The sequence below is a fragment of the Penicillium odoratum genome (assembly GCF_028828045.1).
Source record: "Penicillium odoratum strain IBT 22623 chromosome Unknown utg000005l_segment0_segment0, whole genome shotgun sequence".
Classification (NCBI taxonomy): domain Eukaryota; kingdom Fungi; phylum Ascomycota; class Eurotiomycetes; order Eurotiales; family Aspergillaceae; genus Penicillium; species Penicillium odoratum.
Genome location: NW_026643147.1, coordinates 2,095,256 through 2,110,982, shown reverse-complemented (window position 1 = coordinate 2,110,982; position 15,727 = coordinate 2,095,256). Strand labels below are relative to the sequence as shown.

Here is a 15,727-nt window from a genome sequence, read left to right as displayed (position 1 = left end):
ATTCACCCAGGTCCAAGGATTCTCTGGGTGCGTTTCTAATATTTCCAACGCAAATATGTCATAAAACTCACAATCATATCGGACGAGAAGTCAAGCCCGCTCAAGGTTGGGCCCAGGGTGTCTTTGATCATTATCCTCACCAAACAATGCAATTGCACTGCCCCAAGATTGTTGAGAAAACTTTATCCATTTCTCAGAAACATTAAAGCCCTTTACTATTACCAGCTGTCGTGCCACAAACCATCCGTCTGGCTCGCTTGCTGCAGATCAGTTGTGGCGGCAATGCAAGACACGTCCCTCGACACCGAGTACGCTCGATGAGGGTCCGACCAAGTCAAAAGCCACAAAGTACCTCGCAGTGACAAGGAGGATACTTCGAGCTTCGACCCTTTTGTGGCCAAGGTCGGAGCTTTGTAGACCGCTTGCCACTGAGGCGAGTTTGCCGATAAAGTTTTCAAATTCCCCTCCAAACGTTACATGTCCGAAGTGGCGGTCGTGGCTTTGGCCAGCTCAGTCTTTAGTGCAAAGATTCAAGCCACTAACAAAGGGAAGTGGGGAAGAAATTGGGGGAGGTAAGGGGAGGTATAGCGCATGGTGTCGATGCATTGATCATCTGTATTAGCAGGGATGTTTCGGATGTTTCCACAGCCGATTTCGACCTTTCCTAGGCCAGTGTCCCAAACTGTAGTCGTAGAAATTCTGTACGACGGAAATGATAGACTAGCTTGAAACCTGCAAGGCGTAGACCCGTTTACACTGCCTTTCGCCCTGCAGCTTAGATTCTCGAAACTCGACGCTTCATGCTTCATGCTTCATGCTCCATGCTCCATGCTCCATGCCGGAACACCGGAACGATAGCCTGGCAACTGGCACATCATGTGCGTAGGGGGGATAATCTGTGTTACCGGTACATCCGGGGCTCTGCTAAATATTTGCAGACGGTCATTCAGCATTGAGCACGGAATTCCCGGCGCACGCCGCACGATGCAGGTGAAACGGGATGTCCTTAGCCGTGGGCGGGGAAGTGCTGAGACCATGGGGGGGTTGATTTTCACAGCAACAGAAGAAGGGGCTTGGGGCCACTTGAGAAACCTCCGGGGAAAGGGAAACCCGGGGTCTGATCGTCAGGTTCGGGTGTGGCTGACAAGACAGCAAAAACACAACGGTACAGGATAGCTGTTGGAAGTGAGGGGCAGAGATACCATAACAAAAGAGGGGAAATAGGAAGTTCTTACCGTGAGGAATTGGTGCTAGCCCTCTCCAAGGCGTTCCAGAGCATTCCGCTTGTGACGCGTACAGGCGGTGCTTGGACGTTGCCAACCTAATGGCACGCTGGCAGCATCGCGGGGTTTCTCTAGTCTCAGGTTGATAAGCAGGATCTGAACTGGCATTGGAGGAGCCCCACCCCGCAATTTGACGGGGGCGCAGGGCATATGCAGCCTCGAGGCTTCTAACGGGACTAATGAGAGCTGAGCTTTGTGATCGTCCGTAGGCAACTAAGTGCGCTGGGTCGATAAGAATCTCGGCTTCGTCAATTGCGGGGGTGACTGAAAGCCATGTAAGCAAGGCCCGGGGTAGGCATATGTATGGTCAAACACCAAAGCATCAACAATAGACTAAGCGCTCTAGGGTGGAGGGCCGAGCACTGTACACATCCAGACCCTAGGCCCCAGACCCCACAGGGTGATCCTCTATTGTACCTGTTCGGGTAGTAGATCACGGAAAACGTTCGGGGATTACTTTCGCTAATCGGTAATCGCTGATGACAGGATATATGGACCCTTCACCAGTGGATACACCTACCTAGATAGGTAATATGTCATGTAAATATCAATGTGGAGACAAATAATGATATAGAATAAGATAGAATATAGGATTAATTGGTCATAGTAAGCACCTGAGCAAGTGACCCGGATTGACCCGACGAATGATAACGCAAACAAAGATACCATTGAGTAGATTCTTATAATAGTAAGCTTCATTTATCGGAGACATTCCGTGGCGCTAGCGCAAGGATGAGAAAGCCATCTCTAGCAAGCGCGCCATGGCATTGCCCTCGAAATACTAGCTTGCGGTTTTGATTCGATCTGAATGGGTAATGAGAATTGTTGGGAACAGTGGCTGACTCCGACTTTCGATGGGAGTCTTAGGCCGACGGTGGCGCTTCTCTTGGCTGGCGCCTCTCCCGCCAAGTGGATTCTGAGACTTGGTGATAATAGAGAAACGTAACCTCATTTTCAGACCCATATTAAGCAGGCAAATTCATTTGACGATAAATCAAGTATAGAGATTGTAAGATAAGGGTTCACTTCAAATGTTAATTCCTGCTCGTGACCTACTTATCTAAGGGCCAATGGATAATGCAGACCTCGGTATACCTGACAGTTTAGTAAAGATCTGCTATAACAACTCGTGGGTTGGGCAGCACGATCCACGATCACCAATAGCCAAGATGGGAGCTAGCTTGCCGCTGACAGGGTCTGAGGGTAGTATACGAATGGCGGAACCTTGAGATGGCGTGGAATGCCATATTCGACAATCCGATATTATCGGAGGGAAGTATAGACGGCATGAACCTTAACAGGAAGTGGACCCCCGCGCCTCAGATCATTTCGGGGTATACTTGCAAATAATAAAACAATTCAAGTGACAGCCCCTGAGATAATGACCAATTTCAGGACACCCTACTCTAAACAGATGACGCCATGCACTGACCTCTTGCTATCCAGAAGCAATTGTCAGTTCACTGCACTAATGCACTGCCTAATGTCTGGAGTGCAGGGCACCAGTCAATATACAGCCACCGACCCCACTGTCTATGCGCCAACCGTCGAGTAATATCCCCGGGATCGTACGCACTGACGACGGCAGAGCAAGTCTAGGCCGTTACATACTTTCCTTAGCAGGACTGGGCGCTTTCGTATGCCGTGCAGTAGTATGGGAAATCAAACTATCTGGGGCATACGGAGTACATTAGGATGTGTTACTATTTTGCAATACACGATGTGGGGAGAGACCCACAGAGGGGTTGCATATCCCTTAAAAACTTCAATTTTGGACTTTTTTTCTTTGAAACATCGCACAGACCAGAAACGGTGGTCCCTGAGCGTCGAAGCGCACGGCCCTTGGAACATGGAGGTACTGAATCGCCAAGTTATGTGGATGGGGCGACGTCTACGTATGCCCTGCAATCAACTGTTGTGCCTAGATAACCCTAGTGATAACGTGTCAGCATCCCTGTACGTTTTACAAATGATGATCATGTGTCCGACGCAATGCATATAAGGCGCCAAGGATTTTCTTTTCTTGCGTGATGCGAGATACTGCATGATCAGACCGGGTGTCTCAGTAGTGCAACGGAATTGCAGATAGGGAAGTTCCACGAGCAAGATATTTCCCGAAACTCAGCTCCGTTTCAGAAAATTCAAAGACATTGATAGAGAAATCGATGATTCTGGAATCATATCAGATAGACAGGTCACAGGGCCATCGGTAGTCCTGAAAGCAAAAATTCGGGAAGCACACCGACTTTTTCGCCATGATGAAGCCGAGATAAGGCTAGGCGGTCAATGTGTAGGTAACGCGTGTTTCTATTCGTGAGATCGCCTTACTATCGCGAATCGCGACCATACTCCCCACAAATATGACCAGGGGAGCCGCAACTCAAGTGAACGTAGACCCCGGATCATATCCCTCTGCGGGGTCTGCATATCCGAAGTCAAATTGCGTGCATCTTTAGGACGATTGACTCTCCGTGGGGTAGATGGATCCCCATTAGACATGGAGATCCAATCGCAATGGCAATGACGACTATCCTGGCCGGTACAATTGCTCATCTATCTCATTTTCAGTTTCGTGGCGAGCTGGTGGTAGATGGCCAGATCAGTGTTTTGCGGGGTGTGTGTGCATCTCAAAGTTCATTTTACCGAGGGGTAAGAAATATGAGATGTATTGATTTCATTGACTCGGCAGCTAGATGCCGAAGGGGAGCTTCCATTGAAGGTTCAGCCACCATACCGCCCATGCAAGCTGGATCCCGTATAACGATCCTAGGCCGTACCGGTGAGTAGAAAGGATTGGAAATTGGCCATTGAGTAAGTGGATTCCAAGCGGTGAGTCCATTGGAAAAAGCATACAATCAAAAAAAAAAAGGGTAGAAAGTTTGATCGCAAGATAGTCTGAAACCATAAGAAGCAAGCGCTTGGAGGTCCGAAAATTAAGATCTAAGGCTGAACTCTCCAGTTCAGCTACCAATCCAAGAGAAGAACATGGTGGCAGGTCTTGGTCCGACCGCTCGGGGTTGCGCATCGACCACCTTTGCTGGGGTGGTACAACGAATGAATCTAGCATGGGTACAAGGCGTGATTCGGTAGTGCCATACATGCGACCAATGCGTTAATGCACGTTCTTTCAAGTGATGAAGAAGATCGCCCTCACAAAACAGGGTCAACGGGTTTAAAGTCGACGGACGAAAAGTGCACGGAGGGATACAGCATTCTGGTTAGAAATCAGGGGGTAAAGTAGCCAACGAGCGTTATCGTCTGCAAGAAGGTACATCAATGGTCGCAAACCTTCTGCAACCTTGCTTCACCGAGACGACTAGGTTGGCCATGGGTCTCTTATCAGCCACAACCCCATACACAGATCACCGTTATCGAGCGATCTAGATGTTTTGTTTGGTAGGTGTTCCGGGGACGCATTGATCACAAACTGTGGGACAGCCCCCCCAGCATGAGGTGGGGGTGGATAGAGGGGGAGGGGGTCGGGAAACAAAATCTGGAGAGATCAACCATCACGAGCAGCCTTGTTATGCAGGCCGGGAGAGATCGCAGGATGATCTTAAGAATTAGAGTGTCAGATGAGAACTGGATTCAAGAGTCTCGAATTTTTACAACATTCCTTTACTACTACAAGCCTAGCCGAACTGCCCTGATCCACTCCCCGGTGGAGACTTATTTGGCTAGCTCGGCTTTGCCAATCTGAGGCTTAGCGCTATGGGATCCTAAAAGCCACCACTTTACTGCCACTATATTAACGGTGGCAAAAAAGAGGAAAATTTTTCTGCAACTAATGAGAAGTGGTTGGGGATTTAGACGCAGGACGGTTTCAAAATAGCGTATCATGCAAGCGACCTCAGTAAAAAGGTAAAATGAACTTACAATGAGACATGCGCCTCCCGAGGAGGTTTTCATAAGTTGTTGGCGCTTGTGGTATCGTGAAACACGGAATAGAGTTTCCCGACAAAATCCACTCAATATACATGATGATTTTTATCTTTCCCCTTCACTGTGATACTTGGTTAGCCCCTGTGGGAATTCCTTCTTTAACGTTCCACAGTAAATAAACGGCAGTACCTTTGTACAAGTACGTTAATTCTTGAATCTATGGATCATTCCCGGAGTCGGTAAAATTGATATGTTATAAGTATCGGGGACCTTGAGAAGCGCCAACCAAAAAGAAAAAAAATGAAGTAAGGGTATTCTCACTGCGGCTGATAGTGCTCCGGTGCTCCGGTGCTCCCGCGAACCTCATTAGAAGCCTCTGATGTTGCATAATCAACGGGAAAAGATATACTACATAGTCCAAACTGCACGAAAAACTGGGACACAGGCCCAGACCTTCCCGCCAAGGGGGAATAAACCAAGGAAATATTCAACTCTCAGGCCTGTCAGAATGCACTATGACGTCATATACTCTGGTTGCTTCGTCTATCTCTGGGGGACGTGGAATTACCACTGCCGCTATTATAACCCTGGAACCAGATCCGGAACGAGTCAATGGTTGAAGTGGGAACAAGATAAAGCATGATAAGAAGCAAAGATCTCTTTGGCAGAGAGAAAATTCATCGATATCTGTTGCGCCATCTAATCAGACCTGAAACTTGCTCATAGTTGACTACCGTAGTGGCCCCATCGACTCCGGGTTTTGGCGGCACGTTGAAGTGGAGTATTACGGAGTGCATTGGTTGCTGCTAGGTCGATCCACACGTTGAACAAGATACCAGATATCCCCAATGAAATGTTCTGCACTTATGCATGTCACGGAGAAAAACATTTCATGCCTGAGCCACTTGCCCCTCCATTCCAATGGAGCGCCTGTGTCGCCCCTCGAGGCTGAAAAAGGAAAACCGTAGTAAAATCCAGTGTCGCGTCCCACTGCAGAGGTCATTTGGACGCCCTCCTTACATGGTGAGATTAAAACTTTAGATTACTTGAATGAAAGATGAGGGGAATTGAGGATCTGGTAACGTAGTATACGATGTACTTCCTTGGTTTTTGGTGGGTTGGGGGGGGGGGTTGATGGTTTGATGGTTCCGCGGTCGCAAATCCCAGCACTTTGGGGCGATAACCGGGGCGGACAGGGTCAGATCAAACCTTCTAACAAGAGGGCCAAAAGTTTGGAGAATCTAAGAATCCGGGGGGACTTTTTAACGGAGTTGATGTGTTTAGATGAGAATTTCTATATATTTTTGGGGTTATATCGGAGAAAGAGAAAGAGAAAAAGAGTTTGGTTGAAATCTGGACCGATGGACTATTGGGGGCATCGGGGGACTCGGACCTTTTACTACTACTCAGAAACAGTCTTGATAAGGGATCTTGAACTCAAACGCTATTTCGAATTAATTTTTTGGAAACCATTTTTTTTTAATTATTTAATTTTAAAAAGTGCAGTTCGACTCCCATTTTGATTTCTTCTTACCCCAGCCGCATAATCAAAAAGGTGATACAATTGCAATACGTCAGTCCAGAAACAGGGAACACAAAAAATGAGGAAAATGGAGATTTATCAAGCTAGTGAGCGGAGCCCCTACGTAGAGAAGACATACATCGAGATCATTTTTATGGAGATCATCCAGGCTTTGGTGAAATGTGTTACCTGCGGATAATTCGGAATTTTGATTTTTTGTTTTATCCAAAGGACCATAAAAAAGGTTGAAAGTGAAAACTAAAATCTACATGAGAGAAACGAGGTACCTGGTAGTCAGAGTATAGTACTAGTTCCGTTCATGGGGGCGTTATAGTAAAGTCTAGAACTAAAAAAGAAAAGAATTAAAAAAGAAATAAAAAAATCAGGTAATTCCTTGGAAGTTCGACCCACATTGGCGTGTCCATATAACCATGCTATACGGGACGCACTGACAGTACCAAGCGGAGTCGATGCAAAGCAAGACGCACTGCCAATGGGCGCTTGTAAAGCGTCTTTATTTATCTTGTTCCACTTTTTTTGCCCCTACAACCCTCCCGTGGGCTTTTTTTTATGCAAAAGGCAGCTATAATTCCCTGGTTTTATCTCTTCTCTTTTCCTTTCCCCCAAAAAGAATCTCTCCCCCCTTTTCCTTTTTCTTACTTTCCCTCGGGATTTTATATGGGAGTGGGATCCGGGCTTATCAAAACCATTCTTGATTTTCCAACGGTTCCCAGGAATGGAAATCTGATTCGCCCCTCCGCATTACGACTTATCGGATACCTTTGAGGTACCGGGGTGAGGTGATCATTGATCCCGATCATCCAATCCGACATAATTTCTTCGACTCTTTTTTATTCTTGTACTTTTTCGTTTGATACATTCCTGCTACTTCTTTTTTATTTCTCCCTCCCACCCAAACCTTGCACATTCGATCTCGCCATTGATAATCTCGCCACCACCACTTTTTTTTGGCTTGACATACTACGGTAAGGTTTGATAAGCTTCTTGTACTGCGGTGCTCCATTCCTTCCTATTTTACCATCCCACTTCCACTTGCATTTCCATTTCCTCACTCCTCACTCTTCACTCTTACCCCTCAATTGCAATTCTTCGCCTATTGCTTTCTTGACCAGCCGGTCCTTCCTATTCCGTGTCACTTGGAAGGTGCTATCCTACTTTCCATCTCGTCCTGGTCCGCGTCTTCTTGCCAGTCCGTACTACAGTCCTTTGTCCTTCACGCCATCCCCCTGTTAATCACAATCCCGCCTCAGTGCTGCTATCTGCGTGCTGTCTGTTTCTCTTGCCTCCTCAGACCAGCCTTTCCGCCGTACCATCAACTCAAAGCAATGACTAACCACCACTCTGAATAGAATCTGATGCTTTGTAATTGAAACGACATCGAGCATTCTTTGAATCTCACCTTCTTGTGTTGAGACACAGAAGTCGGCCGGATGCCCTACACTGCGCCGTTGAAGTCGTTGCTCGCCGCGCAGCACATTGAATTTTGTGGACCCACTCCGGACGTCCTACCAGAAAAATCAGAAAAACCTGGTTTGGTTCGATCTGCCTCAGATCGTCTGCAGGGCTCTCGATCTTACTCCTCTACCTCGTATGTTCGACGACACCGGAGGTCTCCCTCTACCTCCAAATCCCCCGTGCACACTCCCGCTTCTGCACGGTTGGATGGCAACATAATTGACCCCCATGCTAGTCTCCGCCAGTCTCCACCTCCGTTGAACCATGCTGCCATCCCACCGGGGGCGATAATCTCGCCTCCTGAATCAGCCCCGAACTCGGACGAGGAGTCACCTGACCAGACAGCTATCAAGATTGAGGATCTCGAGGCAGCTTTCAAGGCCATTGAACAACGAAAAGAAGGATCTCCGGAGAGAATGGGTCCGGCAACGATAGGAACCGAGGCTCGACCCTCTTCGAGTCAAACACAGCAATCCACCCCACTCCCCACCCTAAACACCAAACACCATTTACGACTATCCAAGACAGCTCGGAAAATCTCCCACTCCCGATCATCTACCGAGTCTGCTATTTCTTTACGCCAGGAGGAGGCACTAACAAGTTCCCCTGACGACAGCGATGCCGACAACTCACCCAAGCCAATGATGGTTCGGAAGAAGTCGGGCGAACTGGTTCGACCGGCCCTCCGGCCCGCAACGGCTCGACGTCGACCGTCGAGCATGCCGGGTACTCCGGTATATGCCAAGGCAGTGCATTTTGACTCACAATTGGAGCACATCCGTCATTTCTTACAGCTCGATCGACCATTGGCTGTCAGTGCCGAGACATCCCCAGTAGATGACCATGACGGGGAGAGTGAATTTCCCTTTAGCCAACAACATGAAGATACCACCCCCTCATGGGAGTGGGAGCTTCGGCTTGCCAACTTCCCCAAGGACTCCTCATCTCGCGCCACAATGCCCGTTCGTCTCGAAAGGATGTACCTTTCAGGTGATAAGAATGTCTTGGTCGGTTCGGTTGCTGTGGCAAACCTGGCATTCCACAAGCACGTGGTTGCCCGCTTCACCTTTGACTATTGGAGAACTATCTCAGAAGTGAGTGCAGTTTACTGCCACGATATCCGCCGCAACCATACCCAAGATGCGGCCGACCGGTTTTCATTCGACATCAAGTTGGGTGACCAGACCAACCTCGAGAACAAGACCCTTTACCTCTGCATTCGCTACATCGTCGATGGTCAGGAGTACTGGGACAACAATAATGGCATGAACTTCCAAGTCGATTTTCACAAAGCGCCCAAGACCACCACATCTAGCAAGCCAAAAGGTGGATCCCGACCTGCACTTCCCCGCAGTCGGACGTTCACCGGTTCCCACACACGTCCCCACTCGATGCCGCCAATGTTTAACGACTTCCCCGAGATCATCAAGAACGTACCCTTCTCTAATCCCTTTGATGATTCTAAGGGCATGCCCTTGACTAAAGTATCGTCGGAGGATATGGATACATGCGAGCCCCCAAAACGTCGGGAAAAGCCTAGTCCTCAGGCATTTGGCAATCGCTACGACTTTGGCGCCTCTTTAAATGCGGCGATTCGGACCAAGCCTCCTATGGATCGAACAACCTTGACGACACGAGCACGATCTGGACAGCCCACCGATGTTGACGCTAAACCGGTCCGGAAGGTCTCAGATAATTTGCGGGGCGAGTCTTCTACAGTGAGCAAGTCCTGTTCTGGAGCCCCCGCAGAAAATCCGAAGCCTTCCTCACTGGTTTCTAGCAAGCCGTGTCTCGAGTCCTCGGTGTACAAAGAGTTGGTCGATAAGTACTGCTTTGTAAGTGATCCAAGCTTGGCGTCAAAGACCTTGGCACTAACCAGACACAGTATGGGTCCTCCAAGTCCCCAACCACCAAACAAACCTTCGCTGTGAATGTTCCTGGCGAGGATGCCAGAAAGCCCCCCTCTGGAACACCCTCACCTCCTCTCTCCCCCGGCTCCCCAGCACATCTCGAGCCACCCTCTCCCTCTGTTGAAACACCTCGTGAATCCCGAGCAAGGTCACCGGCGGCCCCGAGCCCGCGTACATCTCCTCGCAGCTCACCGTCTCCGATGTCCCATCGCTACCCATACCATCAGACCTTTCAAAACGGATTCATGAACGACTCTCCGTCGTCGCCTGTGATTAGAGGGTGAGTGGCATAAAGTGCTTGAGAAATTGCCATGGAGTCCGGCTACTTGCGCTTTCCACGCCCATCTTGTTTTTCATCACGTTGACTGTTTTGTTGAAGGAGACTTGACTTTTCCTTTTCAGACATGGGTTCGTTCAGCTCATCGCCTATTCAATCTATAGCCTGTGCACACACGGCTTGGGTTGGCGCACAGTGACTTTTTTTTCGCGCGTGGTGGACCTCTCCCGTCTCTTCCTTGTGGTATTTGATGGCCTTACAACGTCTTCCACTTCATGGCTCTATGTGATCGATTGGGTTTCTTGCGAAGTACAATAAACCGCGGGGCCTTATTGGGACATCGGCTGTGTTCGTGGAAGACCACGGTAATCCTGCCCACGGAAATTTGAGTCGGTTTTGAGATGAAGCGGTCTTCTCCGTTTCAATCTTTTGTTTCGATTACGCATGACGACTGATAACGATTTCCTTATTTTCTGCCCCCCTTCCCCCCCGAGGCATTTTCACTTCTTTCCTGCTCCGCAGATCTTCCACATTTTCAACGAAAAAGTTTTTAGTTTCGCCCGCCTCTTTCCCTCGATGCATTGTGTTTGTTACCTTTTCTTTCAATTGCGTGCATGGTGTTTGGTGTTTGCAGTCTATTTTTCTCTTGTTATCCTTTTTTGCGCTTCCAGGAACCACATATTTGACAGGATGCAAGCCATGATGGAATGGCAACAGATTCGATTTGCAAGATAAGTTTGTCCGCTACAAGACCAACAGCAACGTGATCTTTATTGCATGAGGGATGAATGAAAGTGTTTTGATCAAAGGTTTCGTCTTATCCACCGTAGAGTGCGACAGGTCTAGTAATTTCTGTTGACCTAGGTCTTTTGATATGATTTTCTTTTCCTCTTTATTTGATAGATGATTCAGCAAAATAGAACATATCAGAATGATGAATTTCTTTCCTAACCACAAAGTGCCTTCTAAACCAGATTCGTGGGGAATGGACTCCGAGTCTCCGTAGATAGTTTGAGGTGGCGGTTCTTATCTCTTATCTCTTTTCAATCACGTGATAATTTGAATTATGATTTCCGCTGCATTGACACGACACGGGTAATGGTCCAGGGAAGCGTTCGCAATCCAGCCCTTCATAACACCCTTTTTCTTCCATGCCCACCTGCCAATCACCGCCGCATTGCAGAATGTAAAACTCCAATGGCTTACCTAAACCTCCCCCTACCCCCGACCCTCCCAAAAATCACGCGTAGTCATCCACGTATTTAATTCCCGCCTTTCCCCCTCCCGTAAGCTTTTTTTTCTCTTTTCCTTCTCTTCATTCCCACTCGCCAACCGTCGACGCGTCTATCGACACCACCACTTTTTAACCAACAACCCTTCATTAACTCATCACTAATTTATCGCTGCCAATATGTCTGGACGTAAGTCGGATCGTCTTTTAACTTGCATTTGTTCAGCTCGCCTCTGTTTTGCCTCACGGTCGCTGTTGTTTGTTTCTATCTTGCTGAGGTTGAAGTTGGTGATGCCCCTGACGGCAGATCATTGGTGGCGACCAGCCCCGATCGCGTCTAAGGCCAAATGCATCCCAACTCTAACCGAACTAGGAAACCCTCGTTCGCCTTGCATTTTTACTTGACCTTGCTGTCGCCGTTTCACCTTTTTTATTTTTTTATTCTCCTACCATCCTCTTTGCTTCCATCTTGATTTATTAGTACATACTAATGTTCTATCGCAGGTGGCAAGGGCGGAAAGGGTCTCGGCAAGGGCGGTGCCAAGCGTCACCGCAAGATCTTGCGTGACAACATTCAGGGTATCACCAAGCCCGCCATCCGTCGTCTCGCTCGTCGTGGTGGTGTCAAGCGTATCTCCGCCATGATCTACGAGGAGACTCGTGGTGTCCTCAAGACCTTCTTGGAGTCTGTCATTCGTGACGCTGTCACCTACACTGAGCACGCTAAGCGTAAGACCGTCACCTCTCTCGACGTTGTCTACGCTCTCAAGCGCCAAGGCCGTACTCTTTACGGTTTCGGTGGCTAAATTGCCCCATGTCTATCTTGGATGTGATTGTCGGCTTTCCGGTCTTTTGTCTTCTTTAACGCGCTCAACGGTGTGATGGTTGCTTTTTATCTTCGTTTAACAGATATATCGAAATATGTCTACGACATTTGCACCTATTTTTATGGATTTATCGAGTATTCTGGCTGGGAGGATCGGGGTTCCAGGGCTGTTTCTTTTGGTGCGCCAAATTATGGGAATTGTGGGTTTTAGTTAGCTACCAACTAGGCTCGTTGAATGAGTATCAAACGAATGCCTGCAGTTGAATCTCCTGATTATTGCCTGTCGTAAGATTCATTCATAAGTTTTGTTCTGTATGTCATGGAATCAACCCACCTTGGCACGGACCACATGATCTGCATGATGTAATGAATCCGGGTTACCTCGGCCGTGGAGTACAAAGTACATCTTCACATTCTCGTAAGCCTGCTTCTGGTGGCTGATAAAATCTCTTGCCAATCCCTCTCTTCACACCCAGTGATGTAAATTCACCTAGACGCTGCATCCTAGCCTCAACCTAGACTTGTGAGCTCAACTGCAACCCAGAACATCTGAGTTCCTCCGGTCGGGAGTAAGCAGCTATACTCAAGGACCAGGAATCCTGAAGACCCACCGAGGTCTACGCGCAACATTATCATGGCAGAATACAAACTATCCTACGAGTCCCAGCTGGTATGACTTGTTCAGATTTCTTGCTGATATCACTCGGATCAAGTCTAACTTAACATCATCTTACAGGATGCCTTTCACCCCTCGTACCGCTGGGAAACTCAAAGCCCAAGCGAAGACTGGAAAGCCGCAGCTCTCCGCGGTCCTGCTCTTCCTGTTCTAGGCAATGCAGTCGCCGGTGCTGTAGGATCGGCTGTTTCCAACGTCATCACCTACCCTCTCAGTGTCATCGTTGCCCGATTACAAACCCAGCAAAAGAAGACCAAGACCGAGAAAGATGACAGTACCGAAGAAGAATATACCAACATTCTCGACGCAGCCTACAGAATCTACCTTGACCAAGGCCTCGCAGGCTTCTATCCCGGTCTGGCACAGGACACGTGCAAGTCAGTCCTAGACTCCTTTCTTTTCTTCCTCGCTTATACAACCATCCGTCAACGCCGAATCATTGCGCGTGTGGGCCCCGCACACGCAGCAAAGACAAAAAATATCGTCCTTCCTGTCTTAGATGAGCTCGCTATCGGAGTCATAGCAGGTGCCGCTTCGAAGCTGTTTACGACACCACTCGCGAACATCGTCACGAGAAAGCAAACTGCTGCGCGAAAGGGCTCTGGAGATGAGAAATCGACCGGAGATATCGCAGCGCAGATCCGGAATGAGAAGGGCCTGGCTGGGTTTTGGTCGGGATACTCGGCATCTTTGATCTTGACACTGAACCCATCTATCACACTCTTTTTGAACGAGTTGCTAAAGCGTGCGCTTCTTCCGCGCGCAAAAAGAGAGAAGCCCTCTGCCGCGGTGACGTTTTTGTTGGCTGCGTTGAGTAAGTCCGTGGCATCGTCAATTACATATCCGTTTTCGCTGGCGAAGACACGTGCGCAGGCATTGGGTGATGAGTCGCCGAAGCAGGCCCAGGGGAAGACCATCTTATCGGCTCTCATGCCTCAGATTATCTCTAATGTTCTCAACATCGCGCATGCGGAGGGCATTTCCGCTCTCTATGCTGGTCTGCCTGGTGAAGTCATGAAAGGGTTCTTCTCACATGGGTTTACTATGCTGGCGAAAGACGCCGTGTATGGCTCAATTATCAAGAGCTACTATCTTCTTCTAATGCTTTTCCGTCGATATCCATCGCCCGAGGAGCTACTTGTGCGTGCTCGGGAACAGGCAGAGGAGTATAGCGAGATCGCTCGAGAGGGCGCTCGTGATCTCGCGGAGCGGGCTAAGGAAGGTGTCGAGGAAGCGTTGAATAATCACTCTGGTAACGTGGCTGTGGATATGACTTCGACTGCAGCTACAGCTGCAGAGACGACGCGGGATGCTGGATATGGTGTCGATGCGTCGTCTGGGTTGAAGATGTCACCTATGCCAGAGGATATCAATGAGACTGCTGAATTGGTAGGAGAATACGTTGAGGATGAGGCCGCCGAATGGAAGAGTTTCTACCATTGGTTTTGGGAGAAGGATCGGGGACATAAGGCGTGAGTAATGAAGATCTGAAGAAACGTTTTATCTGGTTTCCAAGTTGCCTAGTCTATCAGCGTGTACAGTATAGCATTATCACTCAAATTCTCCACAAAGCATATGTTCATTTCGTCTCTATAACATTCCAAAAGCAAACCGCAAATTCGCTAATGACGACAATCAAGAAGATCTAATATAACTCGAGAATCGGTATAGACCAAAAGAATCAACCGAACAAATCCCCTAAAAAAACTCCCCAAACAGACCATAGTTCCAATATAGTAGAATCCTCTTAAACCAATGAAGATCACGCTCCAATCCCATCTAACGCTGCCTCTTCTGACTCGCAAGAACTTGCGTGTTGACAAAAGCATCCATAGTCTCATACCATGCCTGCCACAAAACCCAAAGGGGAATGACAACCCAAAGCCCATTGAAGAAAACAAGATACAACCATTTATAAACAAAATCATGTGTCGCAAGCTGTGTCGACCCAGTCAACCACTCCGGCGCAAAAGTCATCCACCCACCATAAATCTCCGCAGTCGCAAGCACCACAGCCGCGAACCACATCTTAGCTTTATAAGTCCCAAGCGCAACCGACGGAGTCTTATGATTGCCCTTCACAAGCAGATAACAGATGTAGATAGCAGCCGGGCCGCCCAGAACCACCGTAAGGAGCTCCAACGACACGACGGTAATATCAGCACCGGCCCAGCGACGATCAGCCTTGGCGTATTCCTGCCACAGACGCGCAGAGGGGCCGGTTCCGTAGGCGGGACCGTAGTTGCGTTCGGGCCGGTTCAGGAAGAAGGGCTCTGTGCTGTGGATACCGGCGACGGGGGCCCAGCTTGTGAAGCATTCCCAGAGGAATGACCCTTCAATGAAGATGTGGGTTAGGGCATCGTAGGTGTGCCAGGCGAAGAGGAATCGTTCGCGGCTGTTGGCTTTGGGGAGGTAGTGGTTTGTGAGGAAGTATGCGGCTGGCATGAATGAGAGGGCGAAAAGGAGGCAGATGATCGTGGGAAGGTCCACGGAGAAGGTGGCCGTCATCTTGGATAGGGCGATGCAGTAGGGTCTACAGCGTGAAGCTTCTGGAGACAAGGTCAAGCCAAAGACGGCACTGTAGAGCTTAAGGGGGGAATTTCATTAGTTTCTTTGTGGTGGAGCTTTAATGGTGCCTGAGGTG

General features: G+C 48.7%; 5 protein-coding genes across 5 annotated transcripts; 4 read left to right on the top strand and 1 right to left on the bottom strand.

The window, feature by feature from the left end:
- Window positions 1–3,797: 3,797 nt before the first annotated feature.
- On the top strand, window positions 3,798–4,044 carry N7520_006339 (uncharacterized protein; the record flags this gene model as incomplete). The annotated part of the gene is made up of 2 exons (XM_057140273.1): window positions 3,798–3,932; window positions 3,973–4,044. 2 exons carry the CDS (start codon window positions 3,798–3,800, stop codon window positions 4,042–4,044), a joined length of 207 nt encoding a protein of 68 aa, XP_056994279.1.
- Window positions 4,045–8,138: 4,094 nt separating this feature from the next.
- On the top strand, window positions 8,139–10,357 carry N7520_006338 (protein phosphatase regulator GAC1; the record flags this gene model as incomplete). The annotated part of the gene is made up of 2 exons (XM_057140272.1): window positions 8,139–9,998; window positions 10,049–10,357. 2 exons carry the CDS (start codon window positions 8,139–8,141, stop codon window positions 10,355–10,357), a joined length of 2,169 nt encoding a protein of 722 aa, XP_056994278.1.
- A 1,404-nt stretch (window positions 10,358–11,761) lies between these two features.
- Window positions 11,762–12,387, top strand: N7520_006337 (histone H4; the record flags this gene model as incomplete). Its single annotated transcript, XM_057140271.1, has 2 exons — window positions 11,762–11,771; window positions 12,086–12,387. The coding sequence occupies 2 exons, from the start codon at window positions 11,762–11,764 to the stop codon at window positions 12,385–12,387; spliced, it is 312 nt and encodes a 103-aa protein (XP_056994277.1).
- Window positions 12,388–13,041: 654 nt separating this feature from the next.
- On the top strand, window positions 13,042–14,559 carry N7520_006336 (putative mitochondrial carrier protein; the record flags this gene model as incomplete). The annotated part of the gene is made up of 2 exons (XM_057140270.1): window positions 13,042–13,077; window positions 13,144–14,559. The coding sequence occupies 2 exons, from the start codon at window positions 13,042–13,044 to the stop codon at window positions 14,557–14,559; spliced, it is 1,452 nt and encodes a 483-aa protein (XP_056994276.1).
- Window positions 14,560–14,862: 303 nt separating this feature from the next.
- On the bottom strand, window positions 14,863–15,591 carry N7520_006335 (EXPERA domain-containing protein; the record flags this gene model as incomplete). Its single annotated transcript, XM_057140269.1, has 1 exon — window positions 14,863–15,591. One exon carries the CDS (start codon window positions 15,589–15,591, stop codon window positions 14,863–14,865), a length of 729 nt encoding a protein of 242 aa, XP_056994275.1.
- Between the last annotated feature and the right edge of the window lie 136 nt (window positions 15,592–15,727).